We start from the raw sequence: 26,091 nt of genomic DNA on the forward strand, positions 1-26,091 counted from the left end.
AATAATTAACGAAATAAAATAAAATGAACTAAATAATTATTCAAATTTAATAAATCAATAAAACGAAATTAAATAAATTACTAATTAACTAAATCGCAAATTAGAAGCGAACGTTTATTTGTTTTTGTTTTTTTGCACTGCGCCCCAGCCAATACGTTCGTAAATAAAGCATTGTCAAATTGAAATTGAAAGCACATCTTTTATTCATTTTTAATATTATTTTCATTGGTTCTTAGCAGCTTCGCTGCCGAAACATGCAAACAGGGTTTCGTGTCTGTTTATTTTTAACCCTGCTTGAGCTGTGCCGCCACTTTCTCGAACATCACGCGCAGCAGCGCGCGCGCGCACTGCGCTCTGTGCTCCCACCCCCGCAGCTGTGAAAATGAGAGCGGCCGCCCATTGACGTCACCGCTCCGTTGGGCTCGACCGCAGCGCATGGGCGGCATGGTGGCGGCTACAGTTGAGTGCTCCTTTTCGCCCACGCATAGATTGCCATGTAGTCCGTGCCACGAAGCAAGCTCGGAAGTACACCGCTGTGCGCGCCGTTCCCCTCTCTGACCCTCCTCCAACCCGCGCCGAAGCCTCCGAATCCCCACGGCATCATCCATGGTTAGCCAAACCACAACATGTCGCTTCTCTGCGTTACTGGTGAGTTAGTTTCGATTTGGCTTCTGCTTCATCCTAGGCCTAACAACGCTCGCGCGCGGCCTGCGCTGTTCCCCCTCTCAGCCGCGGCAGAGCCGCCGAACTGCCGGTGCGACGTCGTGTTGACAAACATCGGCGCGAGCGGCCCCGCGGCCGAGGAACCCGTCCTCGTCTTTCCCCTTTGGGATGCTGGGGGAGACGTGGGGAGCAAACCGAGGCGCGGGATGAAAGTGACGTTGAGGGACGACTCGCTATCCACACCCGACAATCGAAACTCGCGCTGGCGCTGATACGCGGAAGGCGATAAAATTTTGGCCGCTTATTTTCGTTTCGTCGCGCACTCTCCCGTTTCTCGTGCGGCCCGTGCGAGGAGTGTGTCAACCCTGAGGCTAGGCGATGAAAGTTCGCTTTCTCATTATTTACGTATGCGGTAAACACCACGCATATTAATTGCCAGGGAAGTGGGAAACTTTAGATACGTTGCGCGCGGCACAAACTGTTCCGAGGTGTTTCCTTAGTTCACGCGCGGAATACTTGTAACGGAGCGAGTGGGAATTAGCGTCGTGATCGCCGGCCTATCTCTTCGGTCGTCGGCGCCCAAATAAACATGGGAACGCGGCGCTGGAAACAGGTGCAAGGTGTGTGCGCGCGTGCTCTGTTGCGTCAAACGCGTGTGCATTAACGTTAGCGCGGTGCTCTGCTTCACAGAGACAGTAATTTGCTCGTTCGAATATAATCGTCGCTTCGCACTGCCGTCATCCCAGCGTTGAATGCAAAGGAGCGGGTGCTTTGCGCCAAATCGTTTCCGGGATGCGTGCAAGCATGCTCCCTGGCCACCTCTCGCGCAAAAGCGCGCGCTTGCATCGCTTACGAAAGTCGACCGACATTCTCACTTCGACTGGCGAACGTAGTCGCTGGTACACCGTAAGCGTTCCTTGGGCAATTACGTTCCTCGGCGCTGCATTTGTTCGGGTCGTAGACGTAGCAGTAGTGCGGTTTTAATCAGACTCGCATGCAGAGTTCGTCGGCTCGCCATCGATCGTGCCGGCACGGTGGTGCGTGTTGTTTTGAGGGAAAGCAAACCACAAGGTGGCCTCCGTTAGGGCGCCGGCGGAGCGAGCTAGCGACGTGCTAGGAAATTTCTGCCGACCCGGTGCTTCGCTGATATTGAGCCGAAACTATTTTTGGGGCCCGCTGGGTCGTCTAGGGCACGGAGGCACCTTGCAACCTACTGCTCTGGCTGACTGCGATTGGGAAGGCTATGCGCTGCTGATGCTGCTTTGGTTATGCAACGTACAGCGAGCTAGCAAACGGCGCGCAGTTTTTCTCCTTTGCACTTTACGCTCGACCGATTGTTTCGTGCGTTTGGACTTATGCGCAGAACCCAGCGCATTGTTATATGCGCGACCCGCGACGTTTCGTTGGGGCCCGAGACGCGCGCGAGTTCTATTTAAAAAATTCCGGATCTCTCGCATTCACCTGCAGCGTACTGTAGCGCTGTACCCGTTGCTTCGATGCGCGGGCTACTTCAATGCGCCACTGACAAATCTATGCTTTGTTCAGTTTCTCTGATGAATATATAATTCTAACCGATCAGTGAAATTTTGGCACGCGTGTGTTGCAAATATATGCTTTATGAGCGTGGAGACCTTAATTTTACTAATTTTATTCCTAATTTTATTCACGCATAAAGCGTTGCCTGAATTAAACGACATGCAAAACACCATTTAAACGGACAGCTTGGAATAAAATGGAACACATACACGAAAATATGAATTGAAAAATGATACAGGCAGGTTTACACACACACACACACACACACACACACACACACACACACACACACACACACACACACACACACACACACACACACACACACACACACACACACACACACACACACACACACACACACACACACACATATATATATATATATATATATATATATATATATATATATATATATATATACACACACACACCCAAGCAGTTGACTGCATCACACCTTCCTGTTATGGATGACCTGCACCACCATTTGATAGTTAGCGAATTTGTGTGCTCACGTGTGGCAAGGTTCACATGGCTATGTTTTACGCAGACTACATGCAGCATGGGGAGTGATGGGATGCTGTATGAAGCGTTTTTGTTGTATAATTACTAAAAATTTCCCATAAGGCATCACTGTATAGCACAGTTTTTTTATACAGGCAACACAAGCCATTTCCTTCGATCATGAAATTGCACTGACCATGCATAAAGTGACGCTTGGTCCATACCTGATTCTGTGACGAGTTCTTTGGACTCTGTGCGAAACTAAGTTTTTTTGGCTGTAGCAAACAGGTAGGCAGGCATGTGTGTGTGTGCGCACGCCGCTTATTTTTCTCCATATGTGGCTGCAGTCACTCTTACTGCAGCGGTTTCTCAATTCAATGACCCACGACTGTCACTGCCGATGTTTTGACCGTGTCAAAACTCCATGAGACAGTTCATTTTAACAGGTGGTACTTTGACACAGCCTTTCACAGTACACTTGCTTCGTTTCACAGCAACAGCATTCTGAGAACTTCCCATTTAGAAAGCTACTTCTTCTCGTGGTTAGTGTCAATGTAATCGATGATTTAGCCGATGGACTAGTGCCAATTGTCAACGATTAATTTCATTCAGTGATCAGTCAGTGAAAAGTGCAATAGAACACCCGTATTGCTTTGCAGGAGTGACGAACCATTTGCCACTAAACATTTGGCCCGAATTAAAGCCTCTGAAGACCAGTTAGCAAGGTTGAATATCAGTTGTATACTGTTAGCTGTTATAGGGAAAATGCCAGCTGTTCATATGACCATGCCACTGTCTGGGTCGTGGTAATGATAAATGTTAACGAAAATTGTAATGATATTGAGGAGTTGCAACTATAACTGTCGTCGGTCATGTGGCCCTGGGAGAGACGATAGTGATGACAGTTTGTGGTAATTGTAACATTTATTTATAATAAAGTTCCAGAGTGTATGCTCTTGTGCTTTTCTTTTTGGCCCTTATGGGTGCGAGAGACAAAAATGGATCACCATGGCAGCTATCTTTGTTCTCCTTGTGCGAGCTTAGAGCACGTTGTAGAAACTTGAAGCATTTGCTGTGCCGGTAGCTACGTCAATTGCAGAAGGCACGTTGAACCGCACTGTCAGGGCTCTACGTTTGTGTTATCATCAGGTCAATTTTTTTTATTGCTGTAGCAAACAAGCGTGTTTCCAGACGATCTGTAGAAATAGCTCGGGGGATCTGGAGCTCTTTTCATAAAAGAGCGGTTTATTGATTTTAATTGCACGGCACTTGTTTAAATGCAGTGGCATTGTGTGTCTTGTGAAGTTTGTCTGCTACATATTTCCTCCTCCAAATGTGTCTGAATGAAATACTCCTTGGCATGTCTCACTCTGCTGCACTTCGTAGCAGCGTACATAATCACAGTCAATTTCAAGTCTTAGATACAGTTGCTTCTTCAACCCTCAACATTAATTAATAAAATCTAAGTGTATGGAGAGAAGCAATGAATTAAATAAAACAAAGAAAACTTTTAAAATGGTGCGTCTTTATTATTGTCAGGATTTTTGGGCTTTTAAGCATGCTGCAGCAACAGTATCTCATAAATGCTTAACAACTCTAACCACTGTCATGACAGGCAGATTGCAGATTAAGCAAGTCGGATTGATTACTTGGTTAAGGGTGCTTAGTCCATGTACGGCCTTAGTTGGGGATGCTGGAAGCCCAATTTTATCGTTGCTGTTGATCCCCGCCTCATTGGCCACAGCAAATGGGGTTAGTTTGCAGAAGAAAAGGATCTTGCAAACTGCAATTTCAGCAGTGTTGTTTATGGACTGCCACTGAGTGGAGCTATTGTTGGGTGCAGAAAATGGTTCGGGGAATTTTCTACGGCAGTTGGCTTTTATTGATCACTTCTGGGCGCTGCGGCTCGGTTTACAGCCCTCCGCTTTACGAGCGGGGGCTTTTGGCACTTACCAAGCATCCATTAAAGCAGCACAGAAATGCCTACAACACTTCAGTCCTCAGTTTTTCTTCTGTACAGCAGCATAGCGCCCAGTATAGTAGTAGCTTTTTTTACTCAGTTTTTCTTGCCATTTGAGCTCTTGCATGTAGTTGCTCACAACTGCTTAGGAGACGACCAGTTTGATCATGTTAGCTTCAATTCTCCATACTAGCTTCGCTCGAGAGCGATCACTGCTGTGAATTCCTCGTGGTGCTTGAGGATGCTTCATTTGTGAAATTTGTCTCAGAACTGTTGTGGGAGCATTTCAATCGGCAAAGAAGCTCAGACATGGCTGATTTGTTTCTTTAGCTGATTTGTGTCTTCAGGGTACTTGCAATTGTGAACTGATGTGGGAATCGTTTGCTACGAAACTGCATTGATATTGTTTGTTAATGATGCGGTGAAAAAAAAAAAAAGATACATGCTGCAGCCGAACCTCGTTTTAACGAAGTAGTTTTGGGTCAGTAAATTAGTTCCTTATAACCGATATTCATTGTAGCTGTATAAGTAAAAATTGGCTCTAACGAATCACCAACCTGATTCGCGCAACAATCATTGTTGCAAAAACGCATTATTCCAGGCTTCGAAGCATACAGGTAATCCTTACCTGTATTCTTTTGTCATTTCAAGCTAAATGGACCAGATAATGAGGTTCAGCAGAACAAAGAACAAAGAGCAAATTACAAAGAACAACAAAGAACAATTTACAGCAGAACAAAGTTCGTTTGACAAAACAAGCCTGCATTCTTGTTTATTTGAAGAAGATAAGTTATTTTCCTGGTGGGTTTTTATAGCACTGAGCAGGGTGAAGTTTTTCACAGTGTCCACGCACGATAGGGCTTTTTTTTACTTTGATAGTTTTACAAACTATTAAGAAAGCGTTATCCTCTAATTTTTTAATTTTGCTTTTTTATGCTGGCTTTCGAGTTTGAGCCCCACGCAAACCAAGAGTTTTGAACGAAAAGTTTTCCATTATAGCCGATATCGCATGCAGCTGTCGCGGTTTTAGTTTCGTTATAAAAAGAATAACTGTCACTGAAATGAAGCGTAACCAACAGAAGTTCATAGTTAGTTCACTACAGCCGATTGTTTGCTATATCTGTGTTCGTTATAATGAGGTTAGACTGCACTTGTTTGTCACAGTCCTACAAAATTTAATGGGCACACAAAGAGACATTTGCCGCGTGCAATTTGTCTCCATAAACCATGAAGTGTCCTTAGCAGCAGTCTAGCAATCATCGCATAGCTTAGTTTGTTTCCTGTTGATTGCAGGCTGGTCTGGACATGACAACAAATCCACAACCACATCAGAATACCTAAGCGTGATGTTGTGTACCAGAGACAAAGTAATCACTTTTGAGAAGGATGTAATATGTAATGTGTTTTACAATGTGCTGCTACAAAAAATTTAATTTTCTTGACCTTTCTCCTGCGTAGAGGTTCTTTCAGATAGCAGCAGATGCAGGCTGTCTGCTCGTGATTTCTAGAAGTGGCTTGTTGTAGCTATCATCTGCTATTGGGGCTCCTTCATAAAGGACAGGATTTCCTGCCTGTGGCACATGCTTGGGGCAGAACTTATTTAGTGCGACATATGCTTCATTTTGCCGGAAGCCAAGTCGTGGCGTAATTGGGTCGCGGCAATCAGTGGCCGTTTCCTTTTGCGGTTCTTGGGGTCATGGGCACAGATTGGCTGCATGGGAGGTTGATATCCAGCGTACGCTACTGCATGCCCTATATTTTTACGTCTTAAGGAGGCAAACTGGTCTTAGAGCTATTTTTTTTTATTTAGTAACCAATTTTAATGAAGCTGCACAGCATTATGAAGTTTTTTGGGCTGAATTCAAATATGTAATTAGATTTTTGCGTTTTAGGTTTTTTAGATAATTACCTATGGCTAGATAATTAATGGTTAATTGCCATTATTTTGGGTCACAATTACAAAATAACCACTCCATACAGAATGGCAGACAAATGACTAAAGAATACAACATTGAAGAACTTTTTTGGTTCAGCTATTTTTGGTCATATCACACGCACTGCAGAGCTTCACTCCTCCCGTGCTCTGACAGAAATGGCTCACTGGTGGTGTCAATTGAACAAAATAATAATTTTCCAAGGCCTCCATTTGAAACACTTGTTTCCAACGTTGTGTCCTCTACACATTTAGGTATCAGAAGCAAAAAAAAATTACGGTTGTACCTGCTCTGGGTGCCAAGATATCCGACGGTGAAATGCTTGCTTCACGTTGCAAGAAAAGTGCCGTTTCACCACCGAATTCTGTGCAGACTGAGCTGTAGAGTGCACTTGAAAATGCTATTTACAATAAAATATAGTGCCTTTTGATGAATAAATTTGCAGACTGATAGAAAAATTGCTGTGAATTCCAAATGCCATTGTTTTGAAAAGGATTTTTTTACTGTTTTTCGGCCCCAAAGATCCATCTGGCCCCTTAAGATGATGAGGCAGACCAAAACCAAAAACAGTGACACTTTTATCAACGTGGAAAATTTTTTTCAAACATAAATGGCTATTTGCATTTTGGAGCCAGCACATAGTGTGCCAAACCGCCTTTACTAACAATACTTTGTATATTCTGTTACCCTTTGAGTTAGCTACTCTTTTATGCTAAGAAACATTTGGCCTCTGTTGCGCTAGGATCAGCTGCTATGGATGTGAAATAAGGCAGATTTGTCCAGCTATCCTGTGTGTCACTCATTTTTGTTTAAGTACTGAATCTTTGATTTTTGTTGCTTGTTGCTGGAATTCGGTCTCTGCAGTTATAACAGAAAACAAATGACAAGGACATGCTAAGTCAGTCCTTTAATATTTTGTTTAAGTGACTAGGGTTAGCATTATAGTGCAATAGTGAACACTCATAAAGCTCATTTGCCATGGTCCAGAGGCCCTGGCATATCTATCATTCTTGGTGTCATAGGATGAGATAGTGTTTTTCAGCCAGTCGGGAGAACACAAGCAGAAGTTGTTTTAAGACCTGCTCTCAAAAAGCTTGCAAGGAGCACCCTCTCCACCCTAGGTAACAAAATGCCAGAACAAGTGTTCAGAACACCCATCTTGGACAGGTTGTCAATGCTGATCCCAACCATAAAAAGGAAATACGGCGCAGAATGGGAATGGGCTGGGGTTTGTTCGGCAAACGCACTCAATTAATAAATAGTAGACTACCTCCATCACTGAAAAGATTGGTATACAACCAAAGAATATTGTTGGTGATGACCTATGGGGCAGTAACTTGGTGCCTTACTAACCATTTGGAAAGACAGCTTGGGTCAGCCTAATGAGCCATGGAACAAAGGACAATAGGGGTAATGTTTAGGGACAGATAGCGAGCATCTTGGATCAGTGAACAAACTAGAGTGGAAGATATCATTATTCAAATTAAGAAAAAGAAACGGACTTGGGCGAGCCATGTAGTGAGACGAAATGCTGACAGGTAGACCACCAGGGCAGCTGAGTGGCACCGAGAGATGGGACCAGAAGTGGGAGTTGACAGATAACTCCATGGAGGGATGAAATAAGAAAATTGGGAGGTGAAGAATGGACTCGGGCAGCAAAGGACACAAGCGGTTGGAGGTCCTTGGGAGCTGCCTTCGTCCTGCAATAGACTTAGATAAGTTGATAATGATGTTGATTGATTGATTTGATTGATAGTAGGGTTTAACGCGCTGACGCAACGCAGGCGATGAGCCGCGCCGTAGTGGAGGGCTCCGGATTAATTTTGACCACCTGGGGATCTTTAGTGTGCGCCGAAATCTCGTACACACGGGCGTTTTTGCTTTTCGCCTCCATCAGAAAAGCAGCCGCCGCGGCTGGGAATCGAACCCGCGACCTCGTGCTCAGCAGCGCAACGCCTTAGCCACGGAGCCACCGCGGCGGGTCGTTAATGATGATGATGATTCTGGGTAAACCAATTTGGTAGCTATCCTCTTCATGCTCTTTGAAAGCTGGTTTCTTCATGGCTTTTAGAACATTGTTCTCTGCGAGCTTGACAAATAAGTGTGCTGTTCATTGTATTTAGTTACCACAAACAATGTGGGACCACTAGTGTCTTGCTCGTTTTTCTTGCGCCTTTAGACCCTGTGATCATGTTGAACCAACTGGGCCACATCAAGCTGTTGCCAAAACACCAAACTTTCGTGGGGTGCTAGCACGAAAGCCATCACAGTGGCACATAAATAGACTGGCTATGCTACAGTGATTATGTGATGCTTAAAAGAGGCAGCACAGTTAGAGTATGATAGAAATGACGTGCTTATTTAGCAGAAACAAGAGAAGAGTGGACATATACTAAGCCTTTATGTACAGGTGCTGTCAAAAGAAATTGGACCAGGGTCTCGTAGATTTACAGGGATTTCTTCTTCTGGAAATTGCCTGGCTGCAATGGTGTGCGTTTAAAGAAGTCCTCTATAATAGAAAAAGCTCCCCGTGAACTGGTAATTCTGTCATAAAAGCCAGTAAGACAAATACTTTGTTATAATCACAAATCCTTGTTCGAATTACTTATGATGGCACCTGTACATCCAAAGAAATTATCTGGAACTCAAAATATATTTTTGAAGCTCACAAAAATCCAGTATGTAAAAATGTAGTTACGGCTACAACTTTCTTTTAAATGTTATTTCTCTCCACAGTGATTGTTCGAAATACTTGACGTTTTTATTGCAGATGTCCTAATAATAATGTCAGCTTTACTGGGAAGTGCATGTTTCCATCACCTCTCTCATTAGTATTTAGGGCCTCTCTTGTATGTTTTGCTGCAAGATCTTGTCTAACATGCTGCTATTTTAGATATAATGTTGTAGAGTTGGTGGTCCGTGTTGTGAACAGAACAGAACAGAGTTTATATTTACTCAAAGGTTGATAGAAGTGAAAAAGGGGGAAAGGATAAAAGCTGCAATAAATGGCTTCACAGATTCCCTGTTCCCGTCAAGCAGTGAATGGCTCTAGCACTAGCAGAGTATATGTATAGAATACACTTTGTTCAAATGTCAGAGCAATATAAAATGAAAATACAATAAAATCAGGTTGGCGGCACGACAACAGTACATATACAGGGCACAGCACAAAAATATACATATACATGAACTGTGACAGACAAAGCCAGTGCAAGAAAAGGGTTTCGTTCATGTACTTTCACCATACAAGTATCGCGAGCTTTATTATCTGGGGAAAAAAAAGTGTTCCCAGAAGTACAAGCACATTTTATCGTGCTTTTAATACATTTAAAATACCTTATAATTTAACCATACAATGTCGATTTGTTTCCTGTCAAACTTGTCGAGTATAATAGGCAGGGTGCTTGCTCTTACTTAATTCCTTGGTGTTCATAGTCGGTACGTTGAAATGGGACTTGCCATGGGGATTGGTTTCGATAGAAATAAAGGCAACGAGTGGCCAGGCTGAACATTTGCATGTTTCCATGACCTGCTGTGAATCTTTGGTGCCATGTAGTTTGTGTGCTATAGAATAAGGGCAAGCTGCATTTTCTGCTGTCTAAGTGTTTTCTCTTTTGTTTTTCACTCATTTTTCAGTAAGGGGAGCGAGGTTCACAGGGACGACAGGTAAGCATCCAGGAATTGTTTCTCCCACAATCTACTGCCGAGATATTTTTTTTTCGGCTGATTCGGCTGACTGGCAGATGGACAGACAGACAGAAATTTCAGCATCTATTGAGTCCGAGAAGGAGTATCGTCTTAAAAAACTATACTGCACAACTGATGCACTGTGGAAGGCCCAGCACAAAAGTGAGCTGAATCGGGCCTCAAATTTAAGTGGCGAGTTCGGTTGTGATGTTGTGCTCATTTTACTTTTAAATCAGACTTGAACTGTTCAATATCTCAACAATATTTCAGTTATGTGTGTGGCTATGCACCCGGTCCTGGTAATTGTGATGGCCTTCGAAAATGCAACAAATACTGCGACTTCAAAGTATCCTTGTTAATTACGCTATTATTGCTCATGTTAGTAGCCATGTGCTTCCATGAAAATGCATGCGTACACATTCAAGGTTTAAGTACACTGACATTTAAGCAATACCTAAGTGTGCGTGATTGTACAATGCTCTGCATTTGAATTCATAATATATTCAAATGTGCTATGTACTGCACTGAAATGTGAGGCAGAATTACTTTAGGAGAGCAATTACGGCATACAGCATTGATTAGATTTCACTTACAGAACTTAATCGATTCAAGCACTTAAATTTCCACTTTGCGACATTAACGATCATGTCTCATCACTCATAGAACTTTATTTAAGTGCTTGACTTCCTGTGTTTTTTTTTTCCCACAAATCTTTTCATTTTTGTTTGGGGAAAGGCAACCTCTTGTCAGTTTGTGTACCTACCTGAACATGTCCTTCCGAACGAAAATTCAATTTTCATAGCAAACAGTACAGGTGAACGAAAAAGAAAATTTATTCCCTGCTAAAATAAGTGCAGGTGTACCAGTTGCCCATCGTAGTGAGTCAAAATTGCTGTAGACGAGCTCGTAAGCTTTTTATGAAATCAAGGCTTGACAGATGATTGTCACACAGGACAAAAACAAAGACAAAAGCCCTAATTTGATTACAGTGAAAAAGAAAGTGTGCATGGGTTGCGCATAACATGTGCATTATGCGAGCTGCAAAGAGAACAGCACATAAAAGATTGTCGATTTGCTCTAGCTGTGCGCTTCATTTAAAGTTTTTGAGTTCCCCACCTACAACTAAGCATTTAGGAGTCCTAGCTGTCAAAAAATCTCATTCTACATCACAGACAACTGCAATATCTCATCCATTCACAAGGAGCTCCATTCACTTGGAGGCCTGCTTGTTGAGAGGTCTTATTTGAAGTTTGAAGTTTATTTATTTAAACAAAAAAAACATACATATACAATGTACACAGGGACCCAACAATGTTATTAAAGGGTGAAAAACAAATAATACTACAATTTTATAACAAGTTGGCAGTGGCAATTGCAGCAAAAAATAAAATAAAAAGGAAACAAGGAACGAAGGAAGAACAAAGAGCATGCTATCACATGTAATTTTCAAACATAAGATGTTTCTTGACACGTTTTTTAAACAATACAAACGAAGCAAGGTTTTGAGCTTTAGCATGCAAATTATTCCAGCAAGTTGCTTCCATGAATTCTAGTGTGTTTTCTTCCATAGTTTGTACGAATTTTTGACAAGAGCAAATGCCCCAGAGACTCTGCTGATATTTATCAGTTGCCTTGCACTAATGCCACGGATGGTTGACTGCCTTATCCTATAATTATGATTTATAAAAGATAGCAAATGCATGGGTTATTGCCTCAGTATTTGCAGTATGCTCTTGATAAGGCCATCATTTTGGGAGAACGCATAGTGTGCACGTATTGAATGCAGTAACAATGATAGAGCCAAATGTCGGCGCAGCTGTTGAGCAGCAGCTGTGGAGACATTTCTGCACACTGCAGCTGTAGAGAAGGGCTGCCAAGCAGCTGTTTACACACCATGGCAGATATGGCTGTGTGGTGGTATGTTTCGTACCATTGTTGATCTGTCTGTAATGTGGCCGTAATCGAGATGCAGTATTTATTCAATTATAAGGCGGTCAGGATTATAAGGCAAGGGTGCAGTTTAAAGAGTAAAAAAAATCACCATATATATATACTATATATATACATATACTGAGCTTCGAATACAAGGCGAGGTATGGCCTTGGGACTACGGATTTGGAAAAAAAACTTGCCTTTTATTTGTATAAATACGGTGCTAAGTCTGCCCCCATCTGAAAATTGTCTATAGCATGATGTGGATATGTAAGGGTCTGAGGAGATGTGTAAGAAAAAGATAGTGGAGTTACAAGGGCTTCCATGTTGTAAGGACAGGGAATCGGTCCTTACCACACTTTTGATTTGCTGCAGACTTGTACCGACAGTTTAAGTGTAGTCTGTTCAAAGGGGCCATGTAGACAAAATACATTTGTTTTATTCGAAAGATCTCATCAAATGATGCCGTACTCGCGGAGAAATTAATCAAGTTAGGCAATTTAGGATAAAATTTTGATTCTCCCACCAAATCGTGTGTTTTTGTGACATCTGCCACGAAGTCACATGGGTGGGTATTCAAAAGAATTTCCAGTGCACCATTAGGCTCTTGTTGTTACCGTACAAAGTAATCGTTTCGTGCAACATTGGGTATGCTCAACAAACAGGGTCATGTAAGACAACGTTGCTTATGCCAGTCGGCCAGTGTCGTGTAAGACAACTCCAAAGGAAGGAATTCTGTGCAGCTAAAACAAGCATAATGCACCCAGCACCAACAGCATTGCACATCGGTACTTCTATGTATACGTGTATTTTTTTACTTTCATTGCTTACCCCACCATTCTTGCTGCTGTAAAATGAATATGCATTACATTTAATTGCAAATGGCTCGTTCGGCAAGCTTATAAGCCCTGCCTAATTTGCGTTTGCTTTCGCCGGCCTAGGCCAATGGAACTACTGGGCATATGACATCATAGGTTCTGTTGCAGGAAATGAGCTAGTGGGTCGCATGGCCGTTTCCTTTTTTTTCCTAATTATACAGCTTATTTGAGCGAAGTGTACTTTAGAAGTGGTGTCAGTATGGTTCTAACGAGGCAATCTTTCAAATGAACCAAACTTGGGCTTTTGTCTGCATGGCCCCTTTGAAAAAGAGAGAATAGTTATCGGACTCTTTATTGTGTCTATCCCTGTCACGCTGCCCGAATCATCTGGAATTGCACAGGGTATAGCTGAGATGAAAGTGGACGAGACGATGCACAAACTTGCTGTAGTCTTATGACGCGAAAAGGCAGGGGGATCCCGGATAGGGGTAATATGTATGTTATTTGCGCTTGCGTGGCAAAAACAAAAACAAAAACAAAAAATAACAACATAAAAGACCTACATTAATGGCAACTGCAACATGTGACTATGTAATTGCTGAAGGCATGTGAGGATGGCTGCATGCCTAATATGTGGCTTCCTTTCTGATGTTAGCTCTCTTTGAATGAAGTTGGGCTCATCATTGGACAACAAGACTGACAGCAGAAAGGACGAGTGCAATTTCATTCAAAGGGAGCTTGCATGAGACAAGAAGCATCATGCACACATGCCTTGCAGCTATAATCACATGTTTCCCATCAATGAAGGTATTTTGTGTTCTTGTTCTTGTTTTTTATTTGTTGCACAAGTGCAAAATCAGTGTTTCTGTATATATACCCCTGTCCCCCTGCCTTTTTGCATTATTAAACAGTTGCAAGTTTCTGCATCGTTTCATCCCGTTATCGTCCACATTCGTCTTAGTTATACCCCGTGCAATTCCAAATGCGGCAGCACCAACCAGCACCATTTGTCGTCCTTTTAAATTCAGCTCGAAGAAGGAGGAGAGGACGGAGGAGGAAAAAAAGAGGTTGTAGAGCCTCAAAATTGAAACCCTCCTTTTTGTGCCCCATGGTACAGATTTTTGTTGACTCTGGGATTAAAGTAGTCACAGCAATTTGTGAAATACACAGCCTTATAGTTACTAGGAAAGTAGCCTTAGCAGGTTGTAAGGACAAAAATTGAAATCGAGACTTTTTTTCCTCGAAGTTCTTTGCTGTCCTCCCCTCCACTCTTGGAGACAGGGAGGGACTTCGTGCTCTTTGCCAAGCTCATCTTGCTTCGTGTCACACTACTTTTTCGAATAATTATAATGAAGGCTATTGTATTCAGAAGTGCTTCGAGATGGCTGGAAGAGTGAAGCCAGTTTTTTATTTACTTTTGTTTTGTAAAAACTCAAGTCGTGAAAAACAGATACTTTCTTTCCAGCTAATTATGCTTTATCAAAATTCACTCGTCATTGCGTTTGTGGTAATGTCACTGCAATATCCTACTGGCTATCTGAAAAAAAATGTCGCGTGATAAATTTTCTAGGAAATAAGGAACAGCATGGTTATGTTTAATATACCTCTTTTGTGAATAAATTTAGTAAAGCAAAAAGGAAGTATGCTTTACTGGCAAATGGGTAGTTGGCTCACGCCCAATCCGATTTTCATGCTCGCCACGACTTGGAAAAGGCTGTAAAAGCAACCACTAAACACTTTAGTCAATTCAGCCCCGACTAATAAGCTCGATTGCGTGTGATGTGTACTGTTGGCACCATAATTGACGGGAAACACGCTGCATTCCTTGAAACCTCGAATTTATTTAAAGGTTATAAGCTGCAAGATTTTCGCCAAAAAGCTGCTGCGTATGCAGGGTGGGATTGAATTGGGAGAAAAGGTACTGCCGTGTGCATGATTGATCTAACGTGCCTTGCCGCTGTTGTCGATGTGCAGGGCAGTTCAACAGCTATGTGAACCTCAAGCTGCAGAATGTCAAGTCTACCACCGTAGCAGTGAAAGGCAGCAACCCAAGCTGGGAGCAAGATTTCATCTTGTGAGCGTCACCCTGTTGTGTCGAGTCTAATTTTGCTCCCCATGTTTTATGAACTCGCATGTCCACCGTTTGTTCACACAAATAGAATTCACATTCGTGTAAATGTTACAGAACGTTCTGCAGTTTTTTGCTGTGTCTTTTTATGTATAGTTCTTCTGGTTTTGTCATTTTTTTATGAAGTTACAGCTGTATTAACTTTTTTAATGTCATTCACTCCATTTTACTTTTTAGATGCAATTATTAAAAACATCAAAAGAATGCATAACTTCTAAAACAACCCATAAATTAAAAATGAAATGTTTCAGTGATCATAGGGCCCATGGATTGTGTGCTCAAGCGTCGTGATTGTTGCCCCTAAAGATGAATTATCTCTGTGGCAAAGAAAAGCAAAGGAACAGTAAAATGAAGCACCCCATTGTGTGCAAATAAAGAAAAGGTTGCTTTCACACGCACACACACACAAAATTAAGAGTGCTTTCTAAAATGTATTTCAGTGTGCGAATAGAAACTGGGTGTGTAAATTTATAATTCCTTTGGACTATTTCTGTCATCTCGGCACATAGTTTATGCAATTACGTCTCGGTGCATGATCTATATTAAAAAAGAGTTTTAGTCTTCAAGGCAGTTGCCACAGAGTTTACTAGAACATCTTGAAGCTTGCATGAAGAAGGTGTACATTATCAACCTGTGGGGTGTGACCTTCTCTGCTGGGAGGAGCTTTAGTAGCCTTGCTAGCGTCTGTAATGCGGAAACGCCAAAGTGAAAGAAAAAAAACTCTTTCGGTGGCTGGAATCAAACCTGGGTCCGTCGTGTTATGAAGTGGCGTCTATCCCATTGCTCGATTTCGACATGGTCAAAGTGGTTTGGAAAACCTGGACAACCAAAGAATCCGTCACGAGAAAGCTTCTCGTTCAACCATTGTCGTCGTTTGACGGAGGGGTGCACAATTTTTAGATCCTCTTCCTAAATCCTTGTTGTTAACTGTCTCCTTTAGAAGTGAAAATGTTTATATACAAAAAAAAAAATAGGCACAGCACATTGTTGAAGAAGTATCTGCAAGGCATTGTATAACCGGCCAGCTAGGCAAGACCTCTTGCCAAGTGATCAGCTTCAACTAGACTTGCATTACATAATGAAACGAGAAAGTTGATTGCGCTGATCTACGAGTATGACAAAATCACCTAAATGTCTTTTTTAATTGCTCTGCACTGTCGCGGCTGGCTCGTTTTTTTTTTTTGACACGATGTTGGGTGATGAGTAGCGGGCCACGCTTGTTTGCAGTGAGACCAACAGGATGGACACTGGCTTGGTGATTGAGGTGTGGAACAAGGGGATGCTTTGGGACAAGCTGATTGGATGCCAGTGGCTTCCTCTCATGGGCATCCAATATGCAACTGAGGTGAGAAGCTCGAGTCGCGCTTCCACATTCCTGGAGAAATACTGCTACCTGCATTTGGCAAGCTAGCTGCTACATTGGTCAAACAGTTGCACTTGAGTTTTTGTACGGTTTTGTCCGCCTGCGCCCATCAACACTCTCTCTCCTTCCTCCATGGACACTGGTGTGTGAAAACTTCAAAGCAAATTGCGTGTTGGTGTAGTGGAGAAGAATACTGTGGCTGCATGTGCATGGCAGATCAATGTAGCCACCTGCTTCTATGGGCTTGAAAGGTGCCAGTAATGTTGGCACTATAGTGGTTGCTGCTGGACCTTGTTTATGAATGAGTCTTTGTTCCATTAACAAAAGTGACGAAATACTAATAGTAAAGCACAAGTCTAGTGCTTTTTACTAATGAACATACCTTCATGTGTGAAGGCATTTTACAGTCTGCGATGGTGTTTTTGAGTCTGTGAGGGCTTAGTGTTACGTGAAGCCCTTTTTCATGTATCCTTTTTTCCTAAATAGGAATGCACCTTTCAAGTTTCGAGTAGTATAATGCTGATGTGTGCCTACACACAAAAACAATTGTGTGTATCTAATACCACTCTACGCAAGGCAGAAGCAAAATCTGAATTTTTTTCCCGGTTCATGTGATCTTTGTCAGACCTGCCAGCCTTGAAAAGGGTTGTCTTTGACTTCATTTTGGTCTCCTGGCACAGCATGGACACTTGTGCTGGTTTTTTCAGACAAAAATAAGCTGGGCATGAACTTGCACATAAAACAAACATGCTTATCTCCTCAATCTACAAGGAGGCCTCTCGTACATTTTTGATTGAAAACCACTAAACTACGCCATGAGGAGGACTGGAATTTCAACACGGTCTGCGATCTAGGCAGGTCACTCAGATAATATTTTGTGTGATAATAAAATAGCCCCAGGCATGAGTACATAAATATGGTGTGTGACTAAAGCAGCAATAACAAGACATGACTGTTGTGTTTCAATAATACATTGTACATTAATAAGTAAATCAAAGTTTTAAGTGAGACAACTGCAAGTGCATGGGGTACCAACTTACTGTAGTAGGCCGTTTCCTGATGTAGGTTGTACCTACCTTTTCTCAACAGTGCGAGAGTACCTGGGTGGAGAAGGAGTTGCCAAGCAAATGTAGCAGAGTAGGCTCATGCATATAAAGGTTGCGCAGTGTACTTATGTGCCTGTGGATCTGCTGAACATTTCTGGTATTGGGGCGCTCAACGTAAGCATGTGTGAATATTGTATTGTTTGAATACTCAATTGATTCTATTGGGAAATTACAAGTAGTGAAAGTTAAGCTTGTCTTTTTCTCCGGTGAAAAATAACGCACACATTGGGTGCATTTTAAGCGAGGAACTCACTTTCTTTTTTGTAATACTACCTGCATATCCGCTTTGTGTCTTTTTCAAACACTAGGGCTTGGTTGCTTAACATAATTTAAATGAAGTCAAGCTCACACGCTGTGAATAGTACTTGGATATGATTGGGTGTGGTATAAAACCTCCAGAAATAAGATCAGCCAGAAGCAGAACAATTCTAGTATTTGAGGCATAGCTTTTTCTTTTTTTAAGGGCTGGAGTTATTCTGGCATGGCTTTACCTAATCTTCTTTGCCAGCTTGCTTTTACTGTGTGAAATGTCAGACTCCACTGCGCCAAAGAAAGAAGCGTTGAAGGTGGGAACAGGCGCAGTGTCCCAGATATGGGGGCAATGACTCGCATTTTTAGGTGTACTTTGCTGGCTAAAAAAGGTTTGTTTCAGTGAGCGAAATGCAAAATAGTTTTTTTTTTTTTGAAAAAGGCTTTTTTAGCACCCTTTGAAAAAAGTTTTGTTTTTTGTGCAGAAAGCAAACAGCAAAACAAAAAACAAATTTTTTATGTACAATGTGAGGTGAGTGTTTTTTGTGCAAGCGTGTTCTAACACACTTGCATGTGCGTGTGAATACTGTGAGCTGACATGAAGGTTCATTACTTTTTTATCTTTAGGGCACATGGGGTGGACCACACTAATAAAAAAAAATGGAAAGAAAAGAAGAGCAGCGCAGAACTGATAGAAAAAGCGTGAACACTGTAGTTTCTGTTTGGTCCATGAGACGTGGAGCCATTGTTTGGCATTCACATGAACTTAATATAACTGTGAACTGCATTGTGGTTGGCTCACTGAAAAAGCTGAAGGAACTCCCAACTGATGGTTTATCTACTGTAAATGTAATTGGTGCATCTGCCTGTGGTCATCTCATTGAGGGGCAGGGGCTCTTGATGGCAACAGTCAATGTGTTATGCAATGAAACCCAATTTGTAGCTAAGCCGAGAAAGGTCTACTGGGAACTACTACTCGTAATGGCCAGTTGAGTTCTTATTGCAGTATTTGTGGCTGCTGCTGCTGACACTTTTTGCAACCGTTTAAATTATATGCCTCGGAATTGTTCAAAGTGAGTTATTATTCACTTTGTATTTACATTGAAGGAATAAAAACACTAATCATAAACAGCTGTATATCTAGTATTGCCAGCAGCTAGGGATACAAATTGCTTTGACTAAAAAGTTCGCTCACATTTACACATGCAATTGCAAGTTTTGGGGAATCAAAACTTGCCAGCTAAAGATTTGTTAATATAAAAACCTTTTTTGCTTTTGAAATTTTTAATTTTGTGCGGCTTGTAATTTCTGCGGCTACCCTCCAAAAGGGTAATTTGTATTATAGTTCCTGCCCCGGGCCTGTATTTTACTGAAGAGCCTTGATAGGTAGAGATTACGACCGGTGTGCAAGTTATGGTGGATTTTTCACGCGAGCCTCTCGCGTTTTCTCTGAATGGACACTTGCAAATGCTATGTTGCAATTCTGGTGCCTTTGCGGGTGTTGCATTCAACCAATTTTCCGTGTGCCTAATGCTGCAGGTAGGGGAGGGGAAATGGCTTTCTCTCGACTCGGAGCTCATTCTGGCCGACGGAGAAGTGCGTGGCACCAAGAACCCCACCGGGCATAGCATCCTCATCGAAGCTCACTTCGAACTTCCCTACGGTGAGGCTTAAGTTCTCTTCTGCCACTGCACCTCAACTGAATCCCTTGCTAGCGCAAGCGTAAAGATTTAAAACTGATATTTGTTGCTGGAACAGGACGACGTGAAAAATACTCCACTCACTAATGCAACTTTAAAAGCCTGAGTCTGCTTTTTTCATTAGTGTCAAATGAATTTATTGCTGAAAGGGGTTTGATTTTGAGGTGTCTGAAAAATAATCTGGCCTCATGTTTGTCTGCATGAAAAAATAGAAGTCACATGCCTGGGGGGACGAAGTATTACGGGTGCACCACACAGTGATTAGCGGTGCCCACAACTTTAGTGATGCACGCCACAGTGAGAGCAAAATCCTGCAGACATTAAAGGAGCCCATATTGTCAGTTGACTAAAAAAAAAAAAAATCTCCAAAATGTCCATGAGAGAGCTGTAACTGTAAACTTTTCGTACAATTAATGGTGATTTGATGCGTAGTTAACACTAGTGCGGGCAAGCTAGCCCTTTACTTGTGGCATCAGCAGTCAGGTCACCAACACTCATAGAATAGCGCGCTGCTCTTAACGCCTTTCTTACGTGAATGAGACAGCTGAGAGCAGGAAACCCTGGGTTATGTTAAAAAAAAGAAGTTCAGCTGTTAGGCAATTGTGCGGGAACCGTACCATGCGTGTGGTCCCCGCATGCTTAATGTGTGTATCACAATTAATTTTTTCGCTGCCAAAATTGATTGTGCATGTCAGAAAAATGGGGCAGCTGTAAAGGAGATGGCTATGTGTTGCAATTGGATGCTAAAAAGTGTGGCAACAGTGAGTATGCAAAGCCAGCCTCTGAGAGCAAAAGGCTGTCAAGTAAGGAGGGTCCTTGTGCTCTGATGCCACTGGTACACTACCTAGCACAGTAAAGAAGGGCAGTTTGAAATAAGCTCACAAAAAGGGTTACACACATTGAAACGACATTGCTAGCTTCGTGCTGCCCACAACAGACTGGATGACTGAGCCAGTCTGCCCATGTGCAAACTGTGTTTCAGGCTGGTCCTCACAGGGCCGAATTTTCACGGCAGTGTGTAGTTGACGTGACTTTGTTACGGTGTTGTAGAATAATATTTAAACAATGCATGTCCTCTGGAACTGAACTAACTATCACTGTCTAGCTTTTGGCGAGATACCACATGTGACTAAATGCCACGTGGTCAGGCCCCAAGGCAGCCTTTCTTGCAGTACTGCGTGCTCGAAGTGTTGTGAGTGCATGCCCAGATGGGAAAGCTTTCGTGGCTTCCTCTTGATTGATTTAAGCAAAAAAGACGTGCACCATGGGTTACTGATTGCTGAATTGTTTGTTTTCACAGTTTTCAACAGAAAACTGGTTTCTGTGCATGTTCCTTAACTTTTGGACCCTATGAGCTTACATACGAAACATCGAGCTTGTGTTACAAGTAATGAGAGGTTTTCAAGGATAACATCTTATTGGGTTCATACGGTAATTAAACTTTGAAAATCCAGCAGAAAATTTCTTTTGCTTGTTTTCCTAAATTTCAGAAAGCGCTGAGCCCACATACAAAAAATAAACCTGCTAGTGCAAGTGTTTTTATAAAAAGATTTACAGCCATGTCATAAAACTAGGTATTCAGCTTTAGGAAAAACAAAGAATGACGATCTCTATCGCAAGATGCATCTTTGAAGAACTATTTCACCGAAAACTAGCTGTTTTGATCTTGTTCTCTATGTGTGGGGGAAATTTTGGTTAATGTCCTAAATAAAGGGCACCAGGGCTGAAAGGGTTAAGATGGCTGTTCCTTGGTAGTGGTGACATCATTACTTAATTGGTGCATTCCAAGGGAATACACACCATATTGACGCACGTTGACCTGTGCAGATCTCCAGGATGACACACCTGAGCTCCAAGAAAAGCTGGAAATGCTCAATAGCATCATGGACCAGGAGGTAAGGGCAAATTTCTTATTTTATCACGTGGTGCAGCTGCTTGACCCAGCTGTGCGGTTGGTTTGTCTGTACACAGTCTCAAACCGAGTAAACGGCCCCGTACTTCTGACACATGGTGACAATTAATGTCATTTGCACCAGAGGCCATTTGCTGCAACAAAGGCACGCAGTCGGGGTTTCGGAACTTGTCTTGTTGTTCTACTGTTGTTGTAGCTGTTGTTCTAATGGAGGCAGAATGCCAAAAACATCCGGGTGCCTGAGATTTGGGTGCTGATTAAAAAGAACCCAAGGTGGTTTGAATTGTTTCGTGACCCTCTGTAACATTGCACTTCACAACCCAGGTGTAGCTGCAGCATGCAGTGTCCCAGTTTAGTGTATGACAAAAGACTTTATCTACAAAGGAGTATGCATTTTAATGTGAAACGTGATATGGATATCGTTATTATGTGTTTGTGCTAGCCAATGGCACACAAGTGCGGCAGTGGTTCATGGGACTAGAAACGGTAGCATAGTAAAACTAACCCCAGAAAAGTAAAATTAAAGTGGTAGCCCTTAAAAGAGAGGAAATTTTTATGTCTGGTAATTATGCATGTGCAGAAGAGCAATGGCTCTATGGTGGGAGAAAAAGTGGAGTGCCAGTGGGCAAGAGTCATTCAAAAGTCCTAACCTCTTTTTTTCTTTTCCTTGAACGAATCTTGTTTCAACACCCCTTTTCACTTCATCGAGTGGGCTGGAGTTTTAATAACTGCTGAGCCGAGCCAAGCCAACTTCTCGGAATTAGTGCAGTGTAACATATCTCCCGTTGCGGACGGTTAAGTGACTCCAGTCACTGTGCATTGCAGGGGTTATGGCACTTCAGACTTGCCTCGTATATAGCTTGAGTTTCCTGCAGGGTCAACTAGTCTTTGTTAAATGTGATAGCATATAAATAACTTTGCTCCCGTGTTTCAGAACAACGATGCGACCAATGTAGTTGGCGAGAAGTTTTTTCTCGCAGGCCATGCTGATGCTGTGGGTTCCAGAGCCTTGCTAAGTCACCTGGTGCATAAGAGAAATCATGGAGTGACTGTCATATCGCTGTTTAGAGTGTTCTTGAGATGTTGATGTGCAAAGTTGCGTGACCCGTTGGGCTTCTTTGACAAGGCAAAGTGTCTTAGCCAATGAAGGCATGTTGTGTTGAGTGGGAGGAGAAATGGTGTGGGAGCTGCTGAGATGCTGCTGGCATAACAAAAGAAACAAAGGCTGTAGCCAGTGGTTTTGTGTTTTTCAGTTATGGGAGTATGTAAGAAATGGCAAGAGCTCATCCCGGTTTCTTTTTTGCACCTTGTTCTTCAGCATTAGGAAATTCAGTGAGGCCGGGCATATGAAGTGCTGGCTGTCATGCCTTGCTATTTTTACAATTTCCAGGTGACCTCATATAGGGAGCAGCACAAGAGGGCACTCCACACCTTAAATTGTGAGTTGACTCAGTACTTGTGAACTGAGAATCAAGGGCACACTGCTTATATAATGTTCTTAGTGTGCAGCAGTTCCTCACCAGAAAGCCCGGGGCAAAATGAAGGTGGCAAGAAAGGAAGGTTGTGCGACAAGTACTTTTTGGAATGGCGCTAAGGCGCAAACTTACAAGGGAGCCCTGCTGCACTTACTGAACAGGCACCACTCATGCTCTAAGCTTCTATTTCTTATTGCACCTTTTAGAGCCAAATGCGAAGAAAAATTACCCTCATTGATGTGCCACTTGATCTCTGCATTTAGTCATCGTGTTTTCTAGAGTTAAGCAGAAAAAGAATTATCATGATGTGTGAAATTGTTATTCATTCAAATTTTTATGACAAAATGTGCAACAAATGGTATGGTGCCCTCCAGTATAAAAATTCTGGGACCTGCTTCTAGTTTTTCTACCCAAGCAGTGGCATGATAACACAATGATAACACAATATAATGGCCCACTTATCAGTGCAGCAGAAAATTCATGAGCTTGTTCCCATGGTGGACTCCCCTTGGAAACCTTTGTTGGGGGTTCCTCAAAGCATTGGGGCTTTCCTGATGGGCATCCAATGAGGACGTTGTCCAACACAGCCATGAATGAGGCAGCTTTTACAAAGAGCTAGGGAAGTGAATCATGGGGTGGCGAACTAAAGGCCCCAGCGATTGAGGGGGCCAATAAGGATCAGTTAAGATCAGCTTTGGTGAAAGAAAAGGGAGCCGGTGTAACTGAGGGGATGAAAAAGCACATGCGGGATGACCTATCCGTTAGCGTGGAAGTGGCTAAAACGGTTTATACCAGTTCACTTTGCACTTGCACCGGCAGCTTCCAGTGCTGCATCTGATACGAGAGTCTGTACCCAGTGCACAGAGCGGAATAAACCTTCAACACCACATTAGTCGGTGACATTATTCGCTGTGCGTTGCTTCATGATGTCCTAAAGGTGTCCTGAATAGTGGCTTTTAAGTGCGAATGCACTTCTTAAGCGACCCTGAATCACTCGTCCAGCGTCCGTCCGCAGCCTAGCAACGGAGCTAGCTAGCGTGCCTAACAACGGCGCCGGATTTCCGACGCGTGAGGGCGCTCGCGTAGCGCCTCCTCTCCCCCCTCGCCTACTCTCCAGCTTGCAACACCCTCTCTCGGCGCGCCAGCCAGGCCACTACTCTTTATAAAAAATAACAGCATCCGGCGCCCGGTTTCGATCCGAGGACGTTGCGGCCGCAGCGCGACGCTCTACCGACTAAGCCACGGAAGCCACGCTGACTTCAGAGTTAGGAACGCTCCTTATATCTTTAACGCATTCAAACTACGTCGTCAGCGGCGTTGCGTTGGCGACTCAGCGGCGTTATTCGCCGCGAGCTCGACATGTAGGTGGCGACAGCGTCGCGCTGCTAGTGTGGATGCTCCGCTAAGCGGCCGTAAGAATGCACACTGTGGGCGCGCTTCGTGCCTTTTTTCCCCCGTATGTGCGCACGAAAGGTGCAAACAAGAGTGGTATAATGTAGTTCGGTTCCTCAACGTTCAATGTATAGCATGGAAGCGGCAGTCAGTTTTCATTACTACGCCAAAAAAAGCGACGACTCATCGGGAATCTCAGAATGGCCGTAATTGTGACAATGAACTTGTACGCTGTGGCTCGTAGCAAGCTCGATCTTTCCAGACTATGAATTTGAGCGTTCAATAAAAGCATAAATAGAAACAAATCAGGAAGCGGCGATCTTTGAAATTCAGTTTACAATGGCAATCTCAATCGCTTTCACTGGTAGCATGACGCATTCTTGCGTTTGTGGGATGCCCTGAAATGGTAACACTACTTAACTGCCCCGAAATTCTTTCTAAGAGCTTACGATATTTTTTGTGTGTTCAAAAGGCAACATAAAATTACTGAATTTTGATCAGCGCAGAGATATAAATGTAACCGCTCTAACGGGTCTTTTAAATGAAATTTTAACGACTCTGAAGGAAGGCTTGACGAATAACGGTTTCGGATCACTTATTTACGGCTTTCGTCGCAACTGAACTTGCGAATTGAATTGTCAACGCACGCAGTCAGCATCTCATGTTTAGCTAGGTTTTCGCAAAGTGACAAGCAGGTTTACAGTGTGCAAACCAAGCTTCTGGGACCTCACAGTGAGCACAAATTTTCTGTTACGGCTGCTATATTGACAATTTGCGTTCCTTTTAAAATCTAACAGGTGCCTGCAACAGCGAGATGTGTTTGCATTCTTGCGTATAAGGTCGCTTACGAACCCTAAATATTGCAATAAATGAAGTTGCGCTGTTGAAGATGTAATAAAACATTTCGTTTTTATTTCTCGTTGCGAATCAGCGCAACGGGTTCCCGGTAACTACTTTGTTTTGTAAACTGAATATCGCTTTTGTCATGGCATTTAATTCTTGAGGATTGGTTAAAAAATGAAATTCTGTGCATTTAGTTTTTTTTTTCGGGAAAGGGGGGGGGTCCTGCCAACGTTGCAAGAGCAGCGAGAAGAGAACGCATGTAACGCGAAAAGCCAAACTATAGTTATCAGTATTACTTACAATCGAAACTACACTAGGCGTCGTGTTCTGTAGCGGTGAAAAAGCAGTACGTATTTTCAAAACTGATTAACCCCCCTTTGGTCCGGGATTGTCCAGGAATTGTGGCTCGCCTTTTTCAAAATTGTATTGAAAGCAAGCATTGTGGGAAAAAATTAAAAAAAAACAGCGAGTCATGGCACACACCCTTCACACATGTGGGCAACAACGCGCATTATCTTATGCATTTTCTCCTCTTTCTTTAAACTTACGTCCACCTTAAGAGGTTAAGACGTGACCATATTAGGCATTTGGTTATGCTGAGTGAGACATTTCTGGACAAGGTGATTCATGTCGGATTTGAAAATGATATTATATGAAAATGACACACGAAATGCCACATGACAGACGCAAACTCACAACTGCTTAATTTTACCGAGAAATCCCCCCTAAATACTCTTGCGCATCCATAGAAACGTATTTTAAATAATACGTAAAATTAGAAACTCGATACAGTTGAATAAATGTTTATTCCTCCTCCTCAGTATAAACAACGACTGTCGAAAAATGGTATTTATTTTAGGAAAGGTACGGGAAGGACACGATCACACAT

At 42.7% G+C, this 26,091-nt stretch overlaps 1 protein-coding gene across 2 annotated transcripts in view; it reads left to right on the forward strand.

Moving 5' to 3' along the window:
- The first annotated feature begins 427 nt into the window (after positions 1–427).
- Positions 428–26,091, forward strand: part of LOC144170477 (protein unc-13 homolog B-like) — a 343,140-nt gene continuing 317,476 nt past the window's right edge. For both annotated transcript variants that reach the window (XM_077700308.1, XM_077700307.1), the window contains exons 1-7: positions 428–648; positions 10,234–10,263; positions 15,009–15,108; positions 16,390–16,507; positions 19,420–19,543; positions 21,408–21,475; positions 22,883–22,931. In XM_077700308.1, coding sequence (XP_077556434.1) covers positions 627–648; positions 10,234–10,263; positions 15,009–15,108; positions 16,390–16,507; positions 19,420–19,543; positions 21,408–21,475; positions 22,883–22,931 — 511 coding nt within the window. In that variant the 5' untranslated portion in view covers positions 428–626. The remainder of the gene's footprint in view (positions 649–10,233; positions 10,264–15,008; positions 15,109–16,389; positions 16,508–19,419; positions 19,544–21,407; positions 21,476–22,882; positions 22,932–26,091) is intronic.

Source organism: Haemaphysalis longicornis, unplaced genomic scaffold (assembly GCF_048455015.1).
Source record: "Haemaphysalis longicornis isolate Haplotype H1 unplaced genomic scaffold, Haemaphysalis longicornis Haplotype H1 scaffold_2, whole genome shotgun sequence".
Lineage (NCBI taxonomy): Eukaryota > Metazoa > Arthropoda > Arachnida > Ixodida > Ixodidae > Haemaphysalis > Haemaphysalis longicornis.